At 37.2% G+C, this 25,625-nt stretch overlaps 1 protein-coding gene across 1 annotated transcript; it reads right to left on the bottom strand.

The window, feature by feature from the left end:
• Positions 1–25,236, bottom strand: LOC144957772 (adhesion G-protein coupled receptor G4-like). Its single transcript, XM_078889186.1, has 7 exons — positions 25,144–25,236; positions 23,616–23,701; positions 21,128–21,301; positions 19,900–19,997; positions 7,507–7,654; positions 5,686–5,979; positions 1–2,849 (listed from the first exon to the last, which is right to left on the bottom strand). The coding sequence occupies exons 2-7, from the start codon at positions 23,683–23,685 to the stop codon at positions 1,000–1,002; spliced, it is 2,634 nt and encodes an 877-aa protein (XP_078745312.1). The 5' UTR covers positions 23,686–23,701; positions 25,144–25,236; the 3' UTR covers positions 1–999.
• Between the last annotated feature and the right edge of the window lie 389 nt (positions 25,237–25,625).

The following is a 25,625-nucleotide window of genomic DNA, read 5'->3' as shown; positions in this document are numbered from 1 at the left end:
TGCCATCAATAAGGCCTTTAATGTAATTCAGAACAGAAAATTCTTTATAAAATAATCATCAAAAAGATTATATTTTAATCATTAATCATTAGATATTGTTACTCAATCAAGACAATGAATTTATTTTTAAAATTTAAATTGAGATAATAAGAGATGTTGGGATAGATAGATAGATACATAATAAATGCAAAGATACAAACATACAGAGAGAGAGAGAGAGAGAGAGAGAGAGAGAGAGAGAGAGAGAGAAAGAGAGAGAGAGAGATGGAGAGGGAGAGAGAGAGAGAAAAGTCTCGTTTATTCCATTATATCGCTGTAAATTATTTCTCCTTGGTTAAGGATATTTGGAAAAGATGCATATCATTTATTATCTTTTGATATAATAGAAGACTTGAGCAGTTAAGAATTAATTTGCTTTATAAATGTAAATGTTTTCTGCAAAAAAGTGACATTTATTTGCTTTATACGACAAAATAATTCAACAAGTAATAAACAAAAATGAATTTAACAGCTTGAAAAAGAACAAACTCCCAAACACTGAACGTTTCAGGCTGAAAACCCTTCTTCAGCCAACAGAAAACCCTTCTTCAGCCAACAAAAAACCCAATAAAGACATAAATACAACATTACTAAACTCCAGATAGACGACAGAGATATTTTGTAGGTCTTCTCTTGTAGAAAAATCTTTCCAAGATCTCTGTTGTCTATCTGGAATTTAGTAATGTACTTATGTCTTTATTGTTTTTTGTTGTTGGCTGAAGAAGGGTTTGAACCCGAAGCGTTCCGTGTTTGGTATTTTGTTCTTTTTATTTATTGAAGCTGTTAAATTCATGTTTGTTTATTACTTTTTACAGTCCACAGCTTCTAACAGCCTAGTATCACTTTGACCAATAAATACGTCCTTCATTTACGACTCCAGGTTCAGCTAGCATCCACAATCTCTTAGATAAAACCCATACTGTCTTATCTTGACAATCCTCCATTCGCCCATGTGCAAGCTTAACGTCCATCTTTGTCATTTCCTATGTCTTCAACATTGTGCGACACATCTTTGGACGCGGGCGAATAATGTGACGTCTCCCCCATCCTTTCTGCTTTGTCGGGTGACGAATAATCCAGGACCACTGTGCTCTTTTTGTAGCCCGATCTATCGGCACGAGGACCGCGACAATCCTGAAACAGCCTCGTCCAGAAATAGTTGACATTCGGCTTGAGCACACAGTAGAATATAAAGATGAAAAACCCTTGCAAAGTGTTAAATATCACGAACAAATAACTCAAAGCAACGTGGCCGATTCCGATCGCCAGGAATCCAAAAACCCAAGTCAAGCCTAACAGAGACACTAGAGACATGGTGCCTTTCAGTTGCTGGGCGATCACGTTTCTTCTTTCAGGCGCTAACTGAGCGCTTGACGCCCGTTTGAGAAACCGAAAGACAATAAAGAATATGACAAAGTTAAAGGACATGTTCAAACCGGCAGGGAGCACGAATACAAAATATACGGCTGGTTTTTGAATCCAACAAATGGCATTGTTTATGTAATCGTAATTTTCTAAGGAGCGAACTGTCGAGGTCAGTAAGACAACCAAAAACGGAATCCCCCAGGATACTAATGTAAACATGAATAAGTAATGTCTTTTGAAATTGAGGAAAACTTTGACCATTCCCATATACAGGTAATAAGCGTCACAGGACATCCACATCAGCGAAGATAGCATGAAATAGTGTAAAGCAATCGCTACACATTTGCACACAACGACCGCTTCGTGAACGTTCTTCGAAACAACCGAGTTGACAATGAACATAATGTTTGCCACCAGTAAAGTCCCACACGTGTTCATAAGTATTTTAGACGGTTTGTCAAGCCGCAGAAAGGGGAACATCCAGTAAGTGAAAAGAGTCATGGAGAGAGTTACAATAGATATTGCACATCCGGCAAAAGACAACACTTCGAGATAACCATCGTGCTCCTGCATTCCTGTCTCATCGACAGCCATCATCAGGGCGAAACTGGTCAAGTGATTACAACTACACGTGGAGAAGCCAGTACCAGACTCTAACAGAGTACATCCATCACTATCCCATTGTCTTATCACGCCTTGCTTTTCGTCCCCATAAACATTCCAGTAGACGCATCTCGACAACATTTTAGACGGCTCGTGCAAGAAAGTAATCGAAATCTCTTCATCGAGGTTTTTGACAAACCCTACTCCAGGAACATCGATGGATGCGACTCTGCTTTTTATGGCCATGTCCTTGCTGTTCGGATATAGTCCAAAGATCTCGGCGTTTCTGTACACTACCACGCTAACTCGGTCCATTTTGGCTTGGTCTGCATCAGATAAAGTCTTGAAGATGGCTGTCATAGGTGGTAAAAAGATAGACGTTAAATCATGGTCCCCCCTATCGTACAATCCGAGGTCCTTCACAAAGCCGACGGAGATTTTGTGATCAACTAGAGAATCCACATCATGGAACATCACACGGCTCCAGTCCATGGTTCGGTTTTTGGTGGCCTTTTGGATTGATAGGCCGATATTTGTGGATGAAAAGTAGAAAGCACCATCTACAGGCAAGGACACGGCGGCCGCCACCTTGTCGACATACGTAAGAAATTGTTGACGCTTCTTCCAATTGAAAACATTGAAGCAACAGTCCGTGATTTTATCAACGTGTTTCAAAGTGACCTTTGCTTGTGACACCTTCAAGTCCACGCCTAGAGCTTCTGTGATCAAATCTAATAGCGTGATAATCTCATTTGCCTTTTGATCAAGGACATCCATAGCTTGATTGCTTTGAACTCCTTGGACCAGACTGTTAATAAGGCCTGATAATCGCTTCAGCAAATCTGGAATAAATGTGAAAGTAGAACATAATATGATTAATATTATTTTTGATACCAACTATCTATTAATTATTAATCTCTGTATGCATTGATTTATAATATAAATTGAATTTAAGTTTGTTTAGCTTTAGATAAATTCCGATTATTACATAAAGATAAGATAAAATCTATTGTGGTTTACCTCAATCTAGACAATCATGATGCCTTACACTGACGGCGTTTTAGCCACAACCTTTTTTTCTTCTGTTAAATTGCAAATATCGACGGATTTGAACAGCTTTTAACTTGTTGAATTTCTTTTGATCTATTTATGAGAGAGCTTTGACAGTTCGGGGGTCTTTTTAGTTCATGGATTCTAAAATAAAACAATTCTAGAGAGAAAGTAAAAAAGCGTTTTGAATTCCTTCGGCAAATAAAAAAGAAGATCTATTGGCTTATATTTTGATCTCTTTTAAAGTTTTATGAAAAAATGAAAGCAACCTGAACGTTTTTCATAAAGACAAGTAATAGAAATTGTTGATCATCTGTCAAATGACCAGCAGCTTGAATAACTGTAATCTACTTTTCTACGGAGTTCCACAGAATCAGTAAGACAATCAAAGCTGCTACAATAACAAAGCAGTCGAAATTCTCCTGTGATTTTTAGAACGTACACATCGCTTCAGATGAAGAATGTCCTCATGGATGCTCGTAAAAAATGGAAATCGACTTAATAGAAAGCAAGACGCATTGAAATATGAATAAAGCTTCTGGGTATCTAAATTACTGTTTATTGTCGACACGCCGCTAACCCATTTCTTCTAATCTGCCCTAGTTTGGAAAAAAAACATATTAAAAAATTTAGCCAGAAAACTCGCCATTCAAATATCGATCAATTTAAATGACTCTCATCTTGGCAAACACTCTCAAACCTGGGACTTCCGAATTATTTGAATTCTAAATTCACCTTTTATGGTCGGATTCATCCTGACGATGGGTAACATATACTCAATTTTGATTGGTTTGTATCCTGGTTGGAGTTTTATCTTTAATCGGACGATTTAAATAAGACAGCAATGCGCATTAGTTGAAATTGCCCGTGTTGTGTGTCAGGCCTCGTTGCATTCGAACCACTCAGCGATTGGATACAACGATGACAAATAACAACTAATGACATTCAATAAACAACCGGTAAAATCAAAACCGTTGAATTCCCTATCGATTGCCGCCCGTTGATCTGAAGAAGCGTTTTTGCCAATCCGCTAATCTAACCCCAAATGTCAACTTCAGTGATAAGCGCGTCCTCTTATTATTTAGTTTAAATATGATCACACCTCTGATGTTAGCTCAGAGCTTGGATCACCTGGTTTTGATTTCAAGGTAGACGGAGAAGTCGGCTACTGCGCTATCCTGTTTCAAGCTATCAAAGTACGCCATGTAAATGATGTCTAGTGAGTTTTCGTGGATCAGTCAGAATGATGGTGCTATTCATTACAAAATCAATATTTCAATCTACTGTTAATAGATAGTATGCGCTTGGCTAAGAAGCTCACAACATTGCCATCTGGAGGTATAACGGACCACCACACAAAATCATGTGTAACCTTGAACTTTTATTGTCTGGTTAATACAGCTAAATGGGGAACTACTTATAAATGTGGATGGCAAAAAGCAAAAAAAAAAAAAAAAAAAAAAAAAAAAAAATAAAAAAGACCCGAGTGACGTTAACTTCATTCTATCTATAGGGTTGTATTGACATTGGACTCAATCATTTTGAGCATTCCATAAGTATCACAACTGCTAAATCATCAAATTCTAAATGCCCGCAAAGGCTGGAATTCAAACCAATTATCTCTCGGTTATGCTTTACTAGTAAAGATAATGTATGAAATAAAGATTGCCTATTAACAAAAATAATAATCCGACCACCTGTTCTTCCTATCTCTAATTTTAGAACTTTGCCCGCCGTCGAGAATAAGGGACGATTTTTGCCCTTGCAATACGTAGGTGATTTATAAACAAATCAGGATGAATGAAACACTACAGACGAATGAGATAATGTGGTGGCGTTGTTAAGATGCATAAACAAAAACATTGATGGGCAGGAAACAGTATGCTACTTTGTGAGGAAGCATGAATTAAAATAGAACAATCGATATTTTAAAAAGGTGCGAAATTAATTAAGTCAAAAGAGGGGAGGCGGGGAGGAACTGTGTAATGTAGTATAGAAAGTGAAATAAAATAAAGTGTAGACTATGAAGTGGAACTCGAAACGTCCATTTTATTTGTTTTCGTATATTTGATTGACGTTTACATTCAATTTCAGAGTGTTATTTATTTCTTCGATCGAGCTTCGAGCAGCAACATTCACATTACCTCCAGAAATAAATAAATAAATAAATAAATAAATAAATAAATAATAATAATAATAATAATAATAATAATAATAATAATAATAATAATAATAATAATAATAATAATAATAATAAAAACAAAATAAATAAAAATAATAATAATAATAATAATAATAATAATAATAATAATAATAATAATAATAATAATAATAATAATAATAATAATAATAATAATAATAATAATCATCATCATGAAGATAATGTACTTTATTCATCCAAAAAGGAATCTTTTGTACAGAGATACATACATAAATATAATATACCTAAATAAATGTGGTAAAGTAAAACTTGGTAATAGGTATAGTGTAAAAATCCTGAAAGCTGTAAGAATAAATACATAGTATAATTTTAGAGGGACGTGCAAATGATATGATTTTAAAGATATAGATATCTAGTAAAGGGTATATTGATGTCAACATATCATAAGAAAAAAAATAAAGACTTACATTCCATAAAGTTTAGAGTAATTTCCAATTTCTCATCATCTCCAACCGTCTTCTGTGACAAGCAGGTACACGTCTCCCCGTGCATGGTAAAGTTGACGTGCATCACCGTTGTCGTAGAAGATAAGCTACGACTTGTGTCAATTCCGTTGCATGACAATTGTATGAATGCCGTCGCTTTAGAGTAACCACGTAAAACGCATTGAACTGCCGCAGTTTCATCAGAGATCATTCCTTGTGTTCTCTTTTCCAACATTTTTCCATCCACGGTAATTACCGGTCTGGAGGCGCAAGGCACTGAAATGTCAATGTTGGAATTATGTCTCAATCGTTCCTATGTTACATGTTTGTGTTGAGAATATTGGCTATTGAGCGTAACTGCTGGTCAACTAGCTTCGCTTCGTTTGCGTGTGTGAACCCGTGACCCCAAGAAGTCGCGGAGAGACTAGAATTTGAAGCGACCTTTTTGGGGGTCGTGGATAGCTCATACGTAAGAGTCACGATCTCCCCGGCCAGGCGGAGTTGTCGTACCAGTAAGGTCACGGGTTCGAGCCCCCATCGCCACCTCGACGTTTTCATTCTCTATTGTCTTCTGGCACTTTCCTACTCACTTCACTTCTTGTTTTAATTATGGTAAAATTAGATTGAATCCACTTGATATGATAAAAGTTGAGGTGGCAGAAATGAGGATGTTGGGATGGTCACTTGGCTGGACAAGAAAAGATAAAGTGAGAAATGAATTCAAGGTTGACTGAAGTGAAGAATGTATCAATAAGGATTTAAGAAGATAGATTGAAATGGTTCGGACTTGTAAAGAGCGTGAAAGAGGAAAAAGCTTGTTGCCACTTTCTTTTTATCACTTATTGATAACTGAAATTCTCTTCTTTTAGGTGTAAGTCAAGATAAAATCTCTCGTCTTCAAGTCATTCAGAACAGTGCCGAAATTTAATTTTAAGAAAATATCGTATGTCCCACTCCCTCTCATTTATCTACTAAATGCATTGGCAAATAATCAGAAAGAGATATTAAATGACAACATCGCAATATGTTTTAAATGTTTAAATGATGAAGCCCCTGCCTACTTTATCCACCTCCCATATCACTATTGTTATCATCATTATTATTATTATTATTGTTATTATTATTATCGTTATTAAACGGCATGTGTACCAATAAAAGAGCAGAAAAGCGTTATGTCCAAAATCTGGTTCCTATTTCATTGGAAGCGTTTCACCATTATTCCGGAGGACTGAAAACGTACCTTGTGTAAATGATCATCTGGTGTCAGAGTGATGACATCTTATTTCAAGTCTAAATATAGAATGCTGGTCGTCAATACAAGACCATCCATCCTCGCTCTTTTCCGCCTCGTAATTCTTACGATCTGCCTATACACCCTGCTGTTAAAATAGTTATTCCATCTTGTGATATCTCGATGTTACCAATTCATTATTTGTCCCCAGAAGGACTGGATACATACACACTTCCAATGATTTAGTAACCAGAAAGTAGAAGGTACGACGTCACGAGATTGAGTATTCTTCCCTAGCCAGTAACATCGTGGCTCAGCGGTACGGACTTTGCTTCGTATCCGAGAGGTACCCAGTTCGATCACCCGCCACTGCGCCGTGTGTGTGGCCTTGAGCAAGTCATCTCGCCTTAATTTAATTTGCGGCGCTGCACTGCTGCGGCTGACGCCTGCGTTATTCCAGTTTTCCCTTGGAATAGACCCAAGAGAAAAATTACCCCTTTGGGATGAATAAAGGGAATTATATTACATAATATTATATTAATATATTTAGGACTTCTTACGGTATTGCTTACCATCTGCCTCGCAAAGAAAAGTCTTCTGCAGTTTTCCCTCTGCCATGAACCAGTCTCCACTGTCACAAATTTCCATGGCACCACAACTGTTGCTCATCTTTAATGTATCAACAGATCCAAACGCCCAGTTCGTGTAGCCCGATTTATCCTGTATTGGACAATAAAAATATGAATATATTTACATGTATATATATATATATATATATATATATATATATATATATATATATATATATATATATAAAGCGCGTTTTCACCGGTTTAAGAAACTAGGGAACAGGCACTGATGTAAGATAAATATCTGAACAAGTTTATATGAAAGGTGCCAGAAAAAGCAAGAAAGTAAAAATACAAGAAAAAAAAAACATCCCAAAAAATCAGGCTTTCTGGGCTGATAATCGACTGATTTCCTGAGTGCTATATTTAGTGCTTGAATGTTTTCATGCAGCAGGCCATATGAACGCATATTTCCATTTCTTTCAGTATAAAATGCCTGTTTGATGTACTTCCTATATAAAGACATAATCCTAAAATATCCGTGACTTGTTATGTGATGTAGCATAGGACACACCGCTGGCACACTAGCTTTTAGACGTACAATGTTCCTCCTTTGCTACAACTTTACATCTAAAATCACTCACCCAGTTAACTGCTGTACTCTGAAAAAAGTATTTAAAAATTTGGGTAGAAAACCCACAATTCAAATGTCGATCAATGACCCTCATCTTGGCAAAAACCTTGCAAAGTTTTCCTTATATCCCATGTTAAGCGTTTTTGCCAAGATAAAGGTCTTTTAAAGCGATCGATATTTGAAGCACGCGTTTTCTGGTCAAATGATTAAATGCGAGGTTTTTCCAGAATAAGCAGTTAACCGGTTAACTTTTGTGAGAAAACGGGACAAGCCACCGCTTAGCCACTGACGATACATTATTGAGCTTTTTACATAGCGCAATATCCACTAAAGGTGCTCAAAGGCTTTACAAAGGGGTCCCTGCCCAAAAGCAACACATAACATAAAGAACATGACGCCTGTTAGGCAATAATACATTTTTTTCGACAGAGACAACGCTGTTAACGGTCAGGTACACATTTGACACCTAAATACCGTGAGAGAATGTGGGTAAAGAGCCTTTTCCAAGGACTCAACTATGCGCCGAGCGAGGCTCGAACCCAGGACCTTCCGATCCGAAAACGAGTGTCATAATACTAGACCACATAGCCGCACATATTATAATACAACTAATGAGATCCAATACATCAAAAGGTACTGATTAACATTGTTATTGTTTTTAGAGATTTTACGGCGCTTGCAATACATTAAGGCCATATCATCGCCAGTAAAAAGGAATAATGAAAATGTTGCTGCTTGAAGCTCGAAGGAAAAAATAACGATAAGTGTTGAATTGTAAGCTTCAATTTATTAGTCGAAGACAGATACTGTGGACGTTTCGGGTTTCTCCGTTTTCAACAAAAGACGATAAATAAAACACTAAGGAAGAATGAGATATGTGTGAACGGCGTAGTTAAGGTATGTGAATAAACGAAAACAATGATGCGACAGTGTGGCGGGTTGTGTGTTATTTTTGTAGGATCGAGTCCAACCGATAGCTCAATGGTCTGGATTCGAACTAGTATGCGCTCTATGGCTCTCGTTACCAGTTGCACCACTCAACCTATTCCACAAACGGCTCAGGTTTAATCTAGGGGGTGATTAAGAATTGCCTTAGGGTCCCTTATAACTTAATTGTATTAATAGCAAGTGCGTCAAGACAATAGTAACGTCCAAATGCAATAATAACAATTCTATACATAAAGTTTAATTAGATTGTTACAGGAAAAGATAGAAAGAATAAGTATTTATTTGTTATCAGGAAGAATAGCTCTAATTGAGTGGATCTAATTTATTATCTATTTATCTCTTGTCTTATTAATCGATTCATTTATGATTGATTGATTAAGTTAGTTTCTAATCATTTGTGTCCGTGGAAAATACATTTGAAAATGGTATAAGCCCGTTTGGCTTATCTTTATCCCGCCGGCTTGCTTGACTGAGGCAAATGTATCAGCTAGTTCCAGGGTTGGCGCCTGCTTTGCAGAGTTTTCTGGACATCACAACAGTGTGTTGTAGTTAGGGGTTGACATCAGGGGTTTATCACTGTTCAAGGACTGGGATGCAGGGATTCGGCACGACTGGGTGCTCCAAGGACAAGGATCAGGACCTTCATTTAAGAGTTAAAACAACAAGGTCTTAGAGCCAATCGAGTTTGTCTTTCGCCACCGAATCGTCCTTGAGCGACACATCATAATAGCCTTTATTTGCCGACAAAGGCAAGGAGAAGCAGTTGTCACAGTAAAGATTGTTCACAATTATCTTATTAAATTTTATTTTATTAAGAACTGAATTCATCTCACTCCAGTTATATTTCGGTAGGCTTAGATAAACGTTACCTTCTAATATTAGATCGTCTTTCCTTTTATAGCCTTCCCTCGAATTAATTTCTAATTAGTGAATACTTTTCGTTCTACATTCTGTCACGTAGCCACTTATTATAAAAGCTGATAGGTCTAACACTCTACACTCACTTTCTCTCCACAATCTATGCCGGACGGCCAGTCGCTCTATTCCTATATATATACTGGAAGATTTTTATCTTTTGGGACTTTGTAGATATTATATCTACACCATTAAGACGCCGGAGCTTTTAACTTTGATTGTATAATCTTCAAGGATCAAACCCAAGCCCGCTGTACTACACTATAACCTCTTTCCAATTGCCTGGAAGCGGAATTTTACGAGTCCAATCCTGTTATCAGAGGAATAGATCATCCAAGCCCATCAACTGCCTGGAAACGTAAACTTATGAACCTGACATATTATCATAAGTTACGTAAAATATTCATATCTCTATTTGTAACTGCCACGATCACTGTTTATCTCTTTTAATTAAATTTCATCATTATTTTTATTTCATTGTAAACAAATCGTTAATTGTTTTTCATTTATAGTAACTAGTAAATTCTGGGGCCTCATTCTACATAGATCTTTATGCATAGTCGAGTAGCTCTTTACTCACTTGAGACCATGACATTTTGGAGGGGACACATATAAAGAATTGAATTTATTTAGTTACTTATATCTATTTCATCTAACTTTAAAGTTTAAATTGTAAAACTCTTAATTGCCCCACTTGATCATATTTTAATTGAACTCCCTATTTACAGGATTGATTTTTTTTTCCTTTTCATTTCTTCATTTAAATGGAATAGCAATTTATCCATTCATTCTTTCATTCAAATTGAATAGCATTTTATTGATTCATTCCTTCATCCATTTATTCATTTATAAATCATTCATTCATTCATTGTTCATTCATTTATTCATTCATTCATTCATTCATTCATTCATCCATTCATTCGTTTATTCACTCATTTATCCAATCATTCATACATTTATTCCTCCCTTCATTCTTTCATTCATACATTATCCATTCATTCATTCATCTATTCACTCAGTTTTTCATTCATTCATTCATTCCTTGTCCACTTTGTTATTATATCACTCATTTCATTTTGTTGTTTTCCTCATTCATGAATTGTTTTCAATATGTTTACATTCCATAACGATTCATTCATCTATCATCCAATCACTCAGTGTTGTGAACACATTTTGGAACTATTATAAATCTTACGATATTTTATTGTTTTGTATTTCAGACATCACTGTTAAACACTCTTCAATGCCTAATTACAATTGATGAACAACCATTGAACAAGAGAGAGGTCCCAGCCACGAACTGAGTTGGTAAATATATCCTTCATTATTCTCTTTTACATGAGTTGGGCATCACATAGTAACTATAGACATCGTGATTAGTTTTGCATAGTGATTTGTTTTAAATGCATTTTTGGCATATTACTGTTACCGAAAACCACTTATATATTATGTTCTGAAAAGTGAGTCTTTAAAAACTAAATAATAATAAAAGGAGTCTACTAGCCGTCGTGTTATATTTAGTGATAGATAACTTGGGATTATTTTGGCATCCTATTATTGTTATCACACTCTAGTATATTAGCGTCATTGCGAATAATTGTACACAAACTAACGACGAGTCACACACATTGGTGATACATTTTTCGTAGTAACATAGTTTAGAGTACACGCGATTGACACATTGTTATTGACTCAAGTCATAATAACTACGCATTGTATTGACACATTGCTTTATAAGATATAACGATAAAAGGCATCAAATTCAACATACATAATAAGTTGAAATAAGAGAGAGAGATTTCTAAAAATAGAACAGTTCATTCCAGTAAGTGTAAATAAATAAAACAGTCAGTAACAGTATCCTGTCAATATAATATATATAAAACATCGTAACTAATTTATTGCAACATGGAAGCATATAAAAGATACTTAAGTCTCGCAAAGGACTTAGAAATACCCCAGGAAAGAATATTTTCATGGTGCGAAGAGAAAGTAAAAGAAGAAAAAGAACATGAAGAAAGAATTCGTAGAGAAGAAAATGAAGAAAGAATTCGTAAAGAAGAAAAAGAACATGAAGAAAGAATTCGTAGAGAAGAAAATGAAGAAAGAATTCGTAAAGAAGAAAAAGAACACGAAGAAAGAATTCGTAGAGAAGAAAATGAAGAAAGAATTCGTAGAGAAGAAAAAGAACACGAAGAAAGAATTCGTAGAGAAGAAAAAGAACACGAAGAAAGAATACGTAGAGAAGAACGAGAAGAAAGAGTCCAAGAAAGGGAACTAAAAAGACAAATAGCTTTAGCAGAAGAAGAAACCAAAAGGACCCAAATGATGCTGGAAATTGAAAAAACAAAAACCGGTCATGAAAGAAAACATAATAATAGTGATGAATTTTTCGTGAAACTTCCACGCATGCCAACATACGATGAACGCTCAGACTGTCTAGAATCCTTCTTACACCGATTCGAAGTTCAGGCTAAATGTTATCGTTGGCCAGAAAGCAAATGGGCCACAGCCTTGATTAACTGCTTATCCGGAGAACCGCTAAAAGTTTTCTATACCTTAACAACTGAAGATGCAGATGACTATGGTAAAATTAAAGACGCTCTACTAAAAAGATTTAGATTAACGGAAGATGGTTACCAGGAAAGGTTTCACACTGCAAAACCGGAAAGTGGAGAAGACTTTAATACATTCGTGAACCGAATTACTCAATTTCTAAATCGGTGGCTTGAGTTGGCAAACGTAAAACAAGACGACTTTGCAGGCCTTTACTATCTCACGCTGAAGAATCGAATCTATCAAGCTTGCAACCCAGATTTAGTCGCATTCTTTAAAGAGAGAAAGCCAGAAAACTTGGACAAATTAAAAATCTACGCAGAAAACTTTAACAGCGCACATCCATTGACACCCCTTAGCAGAACATTGAAGGAACCATACTACGCTGCCGCTGCTCAGAGTCCAGGTACACCTAAAGTTCAGTACTCAAATAGAACGAGCCGATCAATCACTCGGAACACGCAAGTGAAACAAGATGATCATAGTAACAAACCATGGAACAAACAGTTCAATAGAGACCATAGCCGACCCTATCAAAACAAAACAAAAAATAGCACTGACAATAATACTGAGTATAAGAAAACCAACAAACCTATAATTAAATGTCAATATTGTGGAATGAAAGGCCACACAGCAGACAAATGTTACAAAATCGTGGGATATCCGAAAGAAACTGCAAATGCATCACTCCAAACCAGTGTAAATAATCAGACACGAATAATGTCAGGAGAAAATATAAATGTGTATTGCGTGAAAAGTATGTCACTTTTAACACAAACTCACAAATCAGGATCGCTATTTTTTTGTGAAGGCAAAGCTAATGGAACTGATTGCAAAATATTGAGAGACACAGGATGTAGTACAGTAGGAATAAAAGCATCTTTGATCAATGACGAAGACAAAACTGGAAAAACGGTACAATGCATCACATTCAGTGGCACAGTCGGAACCTTTGAAACAGCTAACGTGTACATAGAAACCCCATACTATACAGGAATAGTGGAATGCTGTATACTTCCCAACCCGTCGCTGATGTTATTGTTGGCAATATAAAAGGTCTTAAAGACAACCCAACAGATGTAAAAGAATGGTCATTAACCCAAGAAACAGCTTGTCTAGCAGAAACAAGAAAGATGACTAAGACAACAGAGAAGCCAATGACTATTTCTCTAGAACCACAACAATTTGACAGGAACACGTTCATTGAAGAACAGAAAAAGGACCCGACTTTAACTTCATATTTCAATATCGCAAACAAAGGGACAAAATCAAAAGTTGAATACATCATTGAAAAAGATATTCTGTTCAGGTTACATAGGAAAAGAAACAAAATAGCTAAACAACTGGTCACGCCGAGTATTTACAGAAACAAAATCCTTGGAATAGCGCACGATTCAATAACTTCTGGACATCTTGGGAGCTCTTCCACATTGAAGAGAATATCCGAGAATTTCACATGGCCTGGAATTACTAAAGACGTCCGAGAATATGTGAAATCTTGTGACACATGCCAAAGAAGAGTCGCAAAAGGCAGAATACCGAGATTGCCATTAGAGACAACCCCAGTTATTGAAAAAGTTTTTCAAAAAGTTGCAATTGACATTATAGGCCCTTTAACAAAATCAGATAGAAACCATACACACATACTAACACTAGTCGATTACGCAACCAGGTGGCCAGAAGCGATAGCATTGAAATCAACTACATCGGATCACATAGCTGAAGCATTGATGACAATTTTTACCAGAATAGGCATACCAAATGAGATACTGTCGGACAATGGACCCCAATTTACATCACATATGATGCATGAAACCATGAAACTCATGGGAATCCAACACTCATTCACAACTCCCTACCACCCCCAAGCAAATGGTCTTTGTGAAAGATTTAATGGCACTCTAAAGAATATGTTAAGAAAAGTGTCAGCAGAAAAACCAGATGATTGGGACAGATACTTACCAGCAATCCTATTTGCATATAGAGAAATACCCCAAGAATCTACAGGCTACTCCCCATTTGAGTTGATGTATGGACGATCACCTCGCGGCCCGATCAATATAGTAGCCGACATTTGTAAAGGGAATGAGGAGGACAATAACGAAATTATGTTTGCTTACGAATATGTAAGAAACCTGAAAGACAGAATAGAGGACACATGTAAGCTAGCACAGGAATCCGTCACTAAAAAAGCAGAGAAATACAAGGAATACTCTGATCGCAAAAGCAAGTCAAGAAAATTTGAGATTGGTGACAAAGTACTAATACTCTTACCCAATGACTCGAGTAAACTTTTAGCTACATGGAAAGGACCATTCAAAATAACAGCAGTAAAATCTAATGTTAATTACGAGATTAAAATTAACAACACAACAAAGACATTCCATGCAAATATGCTAAAAAAGTATTTTGATAGAGACACAGTGTCGCAACCTATGTTTACTAATATCGAAGCCTCAAATGCAGGATCAATCATACCGTTGGTCATGGGACACAGACACCCGAGACAGAAAAACAAACAAAAATCGCACAATTGCAACCACCTAAGACAAAAAAAGAAGTACGCAAAGTACTTGGGCTCCTAAATTTTACAGGAAATACATTTACAACTTCGCGCACATCGCGACACCGCTAACAAATCTGACAAAGAATGGGTCACCGAACAAAATTGTTTGGACAGAAGTGTGTCAGAATAGCTTTAACCAATTAAAGGCATTACTCTGTTCAGAACCAATTCTTAAATTACCCGACATATCAAAAGAATTTGTTGTAAGAACTGACGCGTCTGATAAGGGCATCGCAGGTGTACTATTACAGGAGCATGAGGGAACTCTAATGCCTTGCTTATATGCAAGCAGAAAATTATTGGACAGAGAATCACGATACTCTGTAATAGAGCGTGAAGGACTAGCCATCGTCTTTGCTTTAAAGACATTCAGCAGATATCTACTGCTAAAAGAGTTTGTGGTCGAAACGGACCATAAACCACTCACGTACATAAGAAATAACAAAATGAATAATAGTAGAGTACTAAGGTGGAGTCTATTTTTGCAAAATTACACTTTCAGTATCTCTCACATACCAGGCTGTGAAAATATTCACGCCGACCTACTTTCTCGATTAGTATAAACACATGAGAAGGGTATAACTTAACCTCCCATGCATACTGTTAGTTACCTCGCAAACTATGCCAAATCAGAACGCACAATTTCGATAATTTTATTTGTAAACATGATGACCCAACTTAATGTAACATTGAGTATTGTTTGGATATATATACCATACCCATTCATGATTTGGGAAATCTTCTCTTTATCTATTATTGTTATGAATTTTCACTCATTTATGATTAATAATTGAAATGTCAATATTCCATTTACATTTTCATTCATTTCATTCAGAAAATTACCTTCATATCATCGACTTAAATCATGCTTCATTACCATCACTATTGTTTATCACAATGATTTGTAATCACATTGCCATCATGTCGTTCATCACAATGATTTGTAATCACAATCTTTCATTGTTATTGTCGCCCATTCATATACCTACGTTAATATAAACATTTCCATGTCTAGTTAATAAATAATTTAATTGTAGCACAAATCATAACAATGGATTAATGCTAGAGTATCATGATAGTAAATTTACTTCCGTTTGTAAAATCTATCTTTCCCATAATGGTTAAAGAGTATATTTTAAACGTGGGTGGGGGGTGTCACAGTAAAGATTGTTCACAATTATCTTATTAAATTTTATTTTATTAAGAACTGAATTCATCTCACTCCAGTTATATTTCGGTAGGCTTAGATAAACGTTACCTTCTAATATTAGATCGTCTTTCCTTTTATAGCCTTCCCTCGAATTAATTTCTAATTAGTGAATACTTTTCGTTCTACATTCTGTCACGTAGCCACTTATTATAAAAGCTGATAGGTCTAACACTCTACACTCACTTTCTCTCCACAATCTATGCCGGACGGCCAGTCGCTCTATTCCTATATATATACTGGAAGATTTTTATCTTTTGGGACTTTGTAGATATTATATCTACACCATTAAGACGCCGGAGCTTTTAACTTTGATTGTATAATCTTCAAGGATCAAACCCAAGCCCGCTGTACTACACTATAACCTCTTTCCAATTGCCTGGAAGCGGAATTTTACGAGTCCAATCCTGTTATCAGAGGAATAGATCATCCAAGCCCATCAACTGCCTGGAAACGTAAACTTATGAACCTGACATATTATCATAAGTTACGTAAAATATTCATATCTCTATTTGTAACTGCCACGATCACTGTTTATCTCTTTTAATTAAATTTCATCATTATTTTTATTTCATTGTAAACAAATCGTTAATTGTTTTTCATTTATAGTAACTAGTAAATTCTGGGGCCTCATTCTACATAGATCTTTATGCATAGTCGAGTAGCTCTTTACTCACTTGAGACCATGACAGCAGTAACTCCATGATAATGGTAGTTAGTATATGTTTTAAACATCAACTGACAGTCGAGCTATCTTACATGATGAGAATTTAACAGGGTTGTGTCCCTGGTATTTCTTTATTTATTTTTATTAATTATAATTGAGGTTATGATGTGTGGCCGGCGATTGGCGGTGGGGTACAGACATTCAAGCGATATACATATTGAATATAAATGAAAAAAAAGCATAGACTATAAGCAAATGTTAACTATAGTATAAGATACATATAGATATAGTTTTGTACAGGTATTCCAACTTACGAACATCCATGGAATAGCACAATTAAAATATATACACAAACTATAAGAGTAATGCTAGATTAAATTGAATTCACAGTAATATCTCGTTCCACTTTGAATGTTAACCAATAATTCATTTTACCTCCAGCCGAGGGATGACACACTTTTTTAAAGTTTGAAATTGGAGGGATAGCTCTTTTTTCTTGGGCTTCTTAGCGTGTGTGTGATTAAAATCAGAAATAAATTTGGTTTTATGAAATGGAAAAGAGCGTCTGAATTATGGGAATAGCCAATCAGAAGAATGTTCCTGTTTAAGATAGCCAATGATATCCATATGCTTTGATTAATACGGAGTAACGGAGAATTACCGGAGAGATAGGACAGTAATTGCAATCTTAGCTACTCTTGAACGAGACAAGACCTCAGGGCATATGCACGTTGGAGTCTTGTTTGGAAAAAGTAATTAGCAGAAGGCATGAATACAATGGGCAGACAATTTGAACAGGTAAATAAGCCTTAAGCTGAAAGTGAGTGTTCCGTTATACAATGGAAATGTTTCCCACCTAACGACCAAAATTTCCGTTAGAAAGATTTAGGGCTTTATTGGAGAAAGGCTGTCCATGTTTTGATTATCTTACTGGAGGTGTTACTCAAATATATGTCTCGTCCACTAGGTTTGACGTGGTTTTAAATGAGACGATGACGAATGATAAAGAAATCACGCAGTGAAAGAAAATCGCTCGTCACAGACAGGAAATAGAAGGCCCCTTTGTAAGGAAGTATATTTCCTGTTCCACCATTGTTTTGCTTTATTCACCTAAACTATGCCATTCTAACATATCTCATTCGTCCTTAGTGTTGTATTCATCGTTTTTTGTTGATAAAGGGGAAACTCGAAACATCAACAGTATCTGCCTTCTTCTAATAAATCAAACTTACAATTCAACACTAATCGTTATTTTTCTCAGTAAAAAGGAGGAACTGGGATAGTGACAAACATTCTAGGTTTACAATTGAAAGCACACAAGAGAAAGTATGAGAATGGGTAATGTTTCGGATAGGAAACAGATGTAGATTCCAAGAGCAAACATACCATCAATGTACTTAGTTTGAGAGCACCTAAAAAGTCTCGTCCAGACACCAGCACAGAATCCCACTAAGAGGAACACACTCAAATGCTTCCAGTATACATTCAAAATAGCATATATAACAAGACATAACAAAGAGATGAAAAAAAGCATCTCCCTAAACTTTAACTATATATTTGACTGTTTCCCTCTCAGTCAAGGACACCGACGAGGTAAAGGACAAAACCAAGTAACCTCACTCCAAGACAAAGAGAGAAAGCAAGTTGGAAAACAGATATAGGGGAATAGAAGACACAGTAAGTAACCTCCCCGTCCACTATGGGAGGTTAGAAAACCCACCCAGGATTGAAAATTAACTCTCTTCTCTGTGCGGATATGTGGTCTTGTGGTAAGACACTCGCCTGCGGGTCGGAAGGTGCTGGGTTCGAGCCTCTCTCGGCGCATAGTAGAGCCCATGGAAAAGGCTATTTACTCACATTCTCTCATCGTACGCAGGTTTAAAATGAGTACCTGGCCGTTAACAACGGTGTCTCTGTCGAAAAAAAAAATAATATCGCCTAACAGGCGTCATGTCTCGTTCTCCATGTTACGTGTTGCTGTTGGCCAGGGAACCTTTGTAGAGCGCTTTGAGCACGTTTAGTGGATATTGCACTATAAAAAAGCTCAAGTTTTTTATGCTCACTCACACCAGGGACATTATCCCACTTGTTACGAGACTTCTAATGTTATTCTTGGTCAGATTTCCTTTTTAAATCACCAAAATTTAAAGACATATTTCTTGTCACGATCACTCTCTGAAGTAGGGCATGTTTCGCTGAACAAAATTCTGCATAGCTTGTATTTATTTCTTTTAAGTTAAAATATCTTTTTTTTTGATTGGCATGGCATGTCTGGAATTGAAAAATCCGGGCAATGATCGCCAAGGGAAGTGTTCATGCATCTCAGTCATCATCATAGCTTGTCGCTCCAACAACGAACCCACTCCACAGCATCTGTGGAGCAGACGCGTTGGTCATGGTTAGTGCAGCTGGGCCCATCCTGGCGTTCTCTAAGGATGTGCTCCATCGTCTGCTCTGGGCATCCACATGTATACAAGCTAGTCTCAGCATCTCAATAGCACCGTTGTATGAAATTTTGAAAAAGTACGGAAGGGGCATTGTATCAATACTGATATAATAGGATTCAATAGTCTGATGTCACGTTGGCCCAGTAACCAGCAGCTTGGTTCTAAAAAAAGAAAATTGATACTTTTTATTCTTCATGCTATATTGAACTTTTTCGTATGTCATGTGATCAGAGTGTATAAAAGTCAAAACATGATCAGATTTATAATGTTTTTTTTTCCTCTGGATACACTTTTATGCTCGCCGTAGAAGTATTTCATAAGGGCGTCCGCCATTGTTCCGATAGTTTAAAAACAGTTATTTAGTTACTATGCGTCAATACGACAGAAGTGACGTCACGACTGTTGAAATCTATTATAGGGTATGCTATATAAATAGTCATAAAACATAACACACACCAATTCTTCTCCATCCGACCAGTTATACGTCCTTCCATCGCTACTCTTTAATCCCATCCAAGACAAGATTTGTTTATCATATGAACACCACATGGCATCTGAAGAAGAGAAATAAAATGGAGAGAGAAAAAATACCAGTAGTAGTAGTAGTAGTAGTAGTAGTAGTAGTAGTAGTAGTAGTAGTAGTAGTAGTAGTAGTAGTGGTAGTAGTAGTAATAGTAGTAGTAGTAGTGGTAATAGTAGTAGTAGTATTTGTAGTAGTAGTAGTAGTAGTAGTAGTAGTAGTAGTAGCAGTAGTAGTAGTAGTAGTAGTAGTAGTAGTAGTAATGTAGTAGTAGTAGTAGTAGTAATAGTAGTAGTAGTATGTGTAGTAGTAGTAGTAGTAGTAGCAGTAGTAGTAGTAGTAGTAGTAGTAGTAGTAGTAGTAGTAGTAGTAGTAGTAGTTGTAGTTGTAGTAGTAGTAGTAATAGTAGTAGTAGTAATAGTAGTAGTAGTATTTGTAGTAATAATAGTAGCAGCAGTAGTAGTAGTAGTAGTAGTAGTAGTAGTAGTAGTAGTAGTAGTAGCAGTAGTAGTAGTAGTAGTAGTAGTAGTAGTAGTAGTAGTAGTAGTAGCAGCAGCAGCAGTAGTAGTAGTAGTAGTAGTAGTAGTAGTAGTAGTAGTAGTAGTAGTAGTAGTAGTAGTAGTAGTAGTAGTAGTAGTAGTAGTGGTAGCGTATGGCTACACTTCCAAATTTATTTCGTCAACCCAGCTTCGAAAGTCTTCCTCCGCCCTAAGGACGGTTTCATAGCCACCTTCAAATTTAGTTACTGGACAATGGAGGACGATGTGATAGCAGGTCTCTGGGGCTGCCTGACATTTCCGGTAGGTATCATTGTTCCCAAGTTTCAATCTGCACATATTTGATGCAGTTCTGCCATGTCCAGTTAAGAGGCGATTGAAGGAAACCCATTATTTCCTGGCGTTGTGGAATGCAGGAACTCTTTTAGTTGGATATTCTATAATAGTTCGTTTTAAAAGACATGATCATACAACTTGATACGTTTCACTCAAGAACAAAATTCTTATTTTGAATAGGTGATCGAATAGTGTTTCATTTCATATCAAAATACACGATTATTTAAATTATTGTGTGAGTTCAAGCGCGGCCTGTAAACTTTATTCTGAATCATATCTCGTTATGTTATCTGATATAAACGAGGATGGGAAGTGACAAAAATATACCCACCAACAGCTTGGAGTACAGCTTGCTGTTTGTCTGCTTCCCGGACAATCAAACTTTGGCCACCCATCCTTTCACATGTCGTAAATGCAGAACTGCAATTTGCTGGGCTTTCATGAAAATGGACATATTTTCCAATTATTCCCAAATGCCTCCATTCTTGTGGATTGCAGACAACATCTGTAGAACAATAGAAAGAGTGATATTAATTAATTTTGAGGCGGCTATGTGGTCACGTGGTATGATACTCCACTTCAGGGTTCGACTCTCACTCAGAGCGGCTCAAAGTTGAGTGAGGCTCATTCCTGACATTCTCTTATTGTACTCAGGTGTATAATGAGTGCCTGGCCGTTGACAGCGTTGTCTCTTGCAAAACAAAATGTCATATCGCTAAAAGGCATCACATCATGTCTCGTCTTACATATTACGTGTTACCGTTGGCTTAGAACCTCCTGTAAAGCGCTTTGAGCACGTTTATGTGATTTTTTTTGCCCTATACAAATGCTCAAGTTTGTTTGTGACAAGTCGCATCAATCTGGTGTTACATCGGAAGGAACCAGACGAAGAGAAATAAGTAAGACAAAAATAAATCGTTTGGCTATGTGGTCAAGTGGTATGGAACTCGCTTTCGGATCGGAAGGTCCTGGCTTCGAGCCTCGCTCGGCGCAAGTTGAGTCCTTGGAGACAAAGGCTCTTTCCTGACATTCTCTCAACGTACTCAGGTGTAAAATGAGTACATGGCGTCAACAGTGTTGTTGCTGTCGAGAAATAAAATTGTAATATCGCCTAATAGCCGTCATGTCTCGGTCTACATGTTACATGTTGCTGTTGGTCAGATACCTTTTGTAAAGAGTCGGAGTTTATCCCCGTTTCTATAGCGTGAAACGGACAATAGCAATTGCCTGCTAACCTATTGCAAAGTACTTTCCTCCAAATCTAACAGACCCAGCTACCCAATCACTGCTTGTTGGGATCAGAAAAAAATCTCGACTGCACCCGGGATCGATCTCGGTCCCTTTGCGTGTGAAGCGAGTGCTCTACCAACTGAGCTATCGGGACCACCGACATGAGACATTGATTTCTCTGATGTGTCAGATTGTGACTTTTGGATCCTGATAGCCTTCTGGATAAGTCCTGAGACCGTGACGAATGGCGTAAGGCTATGACGTCTGCATCCTGCATGCCCCCCGACGATGGGTGGACAAAGTCTGATTGTTCGGGATGTAGTCCCACAGGGGTAGCGTGGCCGAGTTCGAATTCGATCACCCCTCGCTGCACTGTGTGGCCTTGAGCAAGTCACTTCGCTTTAGCTCAATTGTGTTACGGATGACGCCTGGGTTATTCCAGTCTTCCCTTGGGATAGCCCTTGAGACAAATTTCCCCTGCGGGTTGAATAAAGGGAATTATATTTTTTAGATTATTTCTTTAAATAGCTTTCTGGAAAAGGACAGGGACAGTGACGAATGACGTGAGCTTGTGAAGTCTGCCTCCCGTATGTCCCGCCTACGATCAGCTGGTCATGGGAATGAGTGAATAAGTGAGTGAGTGAGTTAGTGAGTGCAAACGCCGCCGTAGTTAGCTATAGATAGTATGCAGATGACGTCACTCAGGTCTTTGTTATTGGTTTTTAACTCCGCGTTTATGAGTAATGCTCACTGAACTGTATTAACCCGACTATAAACGTTCATGGATACACACAGTTTTGTGTGTTGGTCCGTTATACTTCCGGATGGCAATGTTATGAGCTTCTTAGTCAAGCGCATACTATCTATAGATAGAATGCGCTTGGCCAAGGAGTTCACAACATTGCCATCCGGAAGTATAACGGACCAACACACAAAACTATGTGTAACTATGAATTTTTATAGTCTGGTTAATACAGTTTAGTGAGAACAACTCACAAACGCGGATGGCAAAAAACAATAACAAAGGCCTGTTTGACGTCATCTTCGTTCTATCTATAAGTTCACGATGGCTGATCATTTTCATCAATAGACCCTTTGAGTAGAAACGTTTAATCCGTCGTTTCGTGGCTCAGCAGTTAGGGGTCTTGTCTCGTCATAGAAGTCAGGCAATCTTATGCGCGGTCAATGTCTGGACGGGTGACAGTAATCTTGGAAAATTCTCGTCCCGGTGTTGTTTTCTTGGGTCAAGCGCTTTACACACATTACCCCGTTCGACTCAGGTTTGACCTACCCGGATGTAGGAGTTGACGGATATTGTAAGAGTATTTGTACAAAAAGGGCGCATAACAGGTGACTGATGCTGGATGAAATGGAATTACGGTTTCATATTATGGCTTGCTTGGGGAAATAAATAAAATTTTGTCAAATGCATTAAGCATGATACTTTTCTAGAAATGCGCCATATAAATAATAATATCAATCTTATTTATTTATTTATTTATTTGGCCAAAATCAACAAATAATTTTTGTTTGTCCATGGTTGCTATGGCGACTAAGGGATTGCTATGAAGACCAAGTTTGTATTTTACCTTTTCCGATGACAGCGTGCCAAAGCAGGATCAGCATGTAACACACATACACATGTGTGCTACACATCATCGTATCTCAATGCAATCTGCAAGTAAAACAATATAACACGTCTATAATTTAAAAAGACAGGTGCCGAAATGAGCCAATTGATAGTATGCGCTTGGCTAAGAAACTCACAACATTGCCATCCGGAAGTATAACGGACCAAGACAAAAAACTATGTGTAACCTTGAACGTTTATAGTCACGTTAATACAGTTTAGTGAGAATTAATCACATACACGGATAGCAAAAAAAAAAACCAAACCAAAACAATAATAAAGACCTGTGTGACGTCATCTTCGTTCTATCTATAAGACGGATAGAAAGAATGGAGTGAGTAAATAAGACTCATATGTCGGAAGCGACAACACAAAACAAACAACAAAAATCAATTTGGTGTAAAATTTTGACATTTGAAACAATGTGATTTTTTTGTAACCTTAAAGTTTTGTGTTTTGGTGTTTGTCTCTTGACGAAGGCCAAGGGCCGAAACGTTGTTTGTTTTGTGTTGTTCATATGAGTCATCTCTACTCACTTTATTTTTTCTATCCGTCTATATTTTTAAAGATCTGAACAAGTGTGTATGAAAGGTGCCAGACAAAGCAAGAAAGAAAAATACAAGGGGAGGCCTTCCGAAAGCTCCTAGCGCTAGCATTTCTTCCAATTTGTATTTTCACCGTTGATCTTTTGTCATGTGTTTATTTATTCAATATGTCATCAAAAAGAAGCATTTTTTAAACTCTCGGCCGCCATTTTGATTTGTGAAGTATTGAAAGGTAGTGCAAAGCAGTCCAAGGTTGTTTTTTTTTTTTTCTCTTTGGGTTAGCTCGAGGTCGGAGGATTTTTTTTTCCATTCGGGTTAGTCATAAGTCTTAGTAAAGGTTTTAGGGTGTTTGTTTTTCCTATTAGGGTTAGTTAAAGGTACTAGGTTTGATTTTTTCTTATGGTTAGTTGAGGGAAAATTTTTATTGTTTTCCTTAGCACGAGGAGCTTTCGGAAGGTCTCCCAAATTCTTTATACGAAGGCATAAAAGCAATCGAGTCATGTTCAAAATCTTTTAAAGAACTAAACAAACGTGTATGAAAGGTGACAGACAACGCAAGAATGTAAAATACAAGGAAACCCCCCCCCCCCCAAACAGTCGACCTCGACTGGGGATCGAACCTTAGACCTTCTGATTACCGGTCAGACGTGCTACCATTACAACACAGAGGCTATATTAGGAGCACGTCTAAACCGGTAATCAGAAGGTCTGAGGTTCGATCCCCAGTCCAGGTAGACTGATGTTTTGGGATGTTTTTTTTCTTGTATTTTTCTTTCTTGCTTTGTTTGGCACCTTTCATACACACTTGTTCAGAACGTTATCTTACACCGGTGTCTGGTTCTTAATTTCTTAATTTAAAATCTTTTACTTGATGAAATTGTTTATTATTTTAGCTGAGTATACAAGACCAAAAGTAACAAGTGAACCAAATATTAATAATACCTTTTCCGTAAATCAAATACAAATTATCCAAAAACTCGCCGGTTTTTAAAAGTGGCAAAGATGAAGGATATGACAACAATTTTAACTTTGTTTGTAACTTGCATAGAGAAACTTATAAAATGATGACGTCATTCAAGAATACGATATGATGGTCATGGCTACGCAGTCTCCGGGACGCTTGTCGTGAATTGTGCGGTTGTCAGCATGTCCTCTGCTTGTTGGTTTCCTTTTGTTATATTTCTCCACGTATCCCTGTGTTGTGCCAACGTTTTAAGAGGGAGCAGAGCATAGCTCTGCGATGGACACCCCGAGGAAAGAAGAAGCGGGGCCGTCCCAAGAAGACTTGGAGACGTACCGTAGAGAGGGACCTAAACAGAGAGGTCTGTCCCTCGAGATGGCTCTTTACCCACATTTTCTCACCGTACTCAGGTGTAAAATGAGTACCTGGCCGTTAAAAGCGTTGTCTCTGCCGGAAAAAAATA

Source organism: Berghia stephanieae, chromosome 12, assembly GCF_034508935.2.
Source record: "Berghia stephanieae isolate SIO BIC M18660-M18661 chromosome 12, UCSD_Bste_1.3, whole genome shotgun sequence".
In the NCBI taxonomy this organism is placed as follows: domain Eukaryota; kingdom Metazoa; phylum Mollusca; class Gastropoda; order Nudibranchia; family Aeolidiidae; genus Berghia; species Berghia stephanieae.
This window is presented reverse-complemented; position numbering and strand designations above follow the sequence as displayed.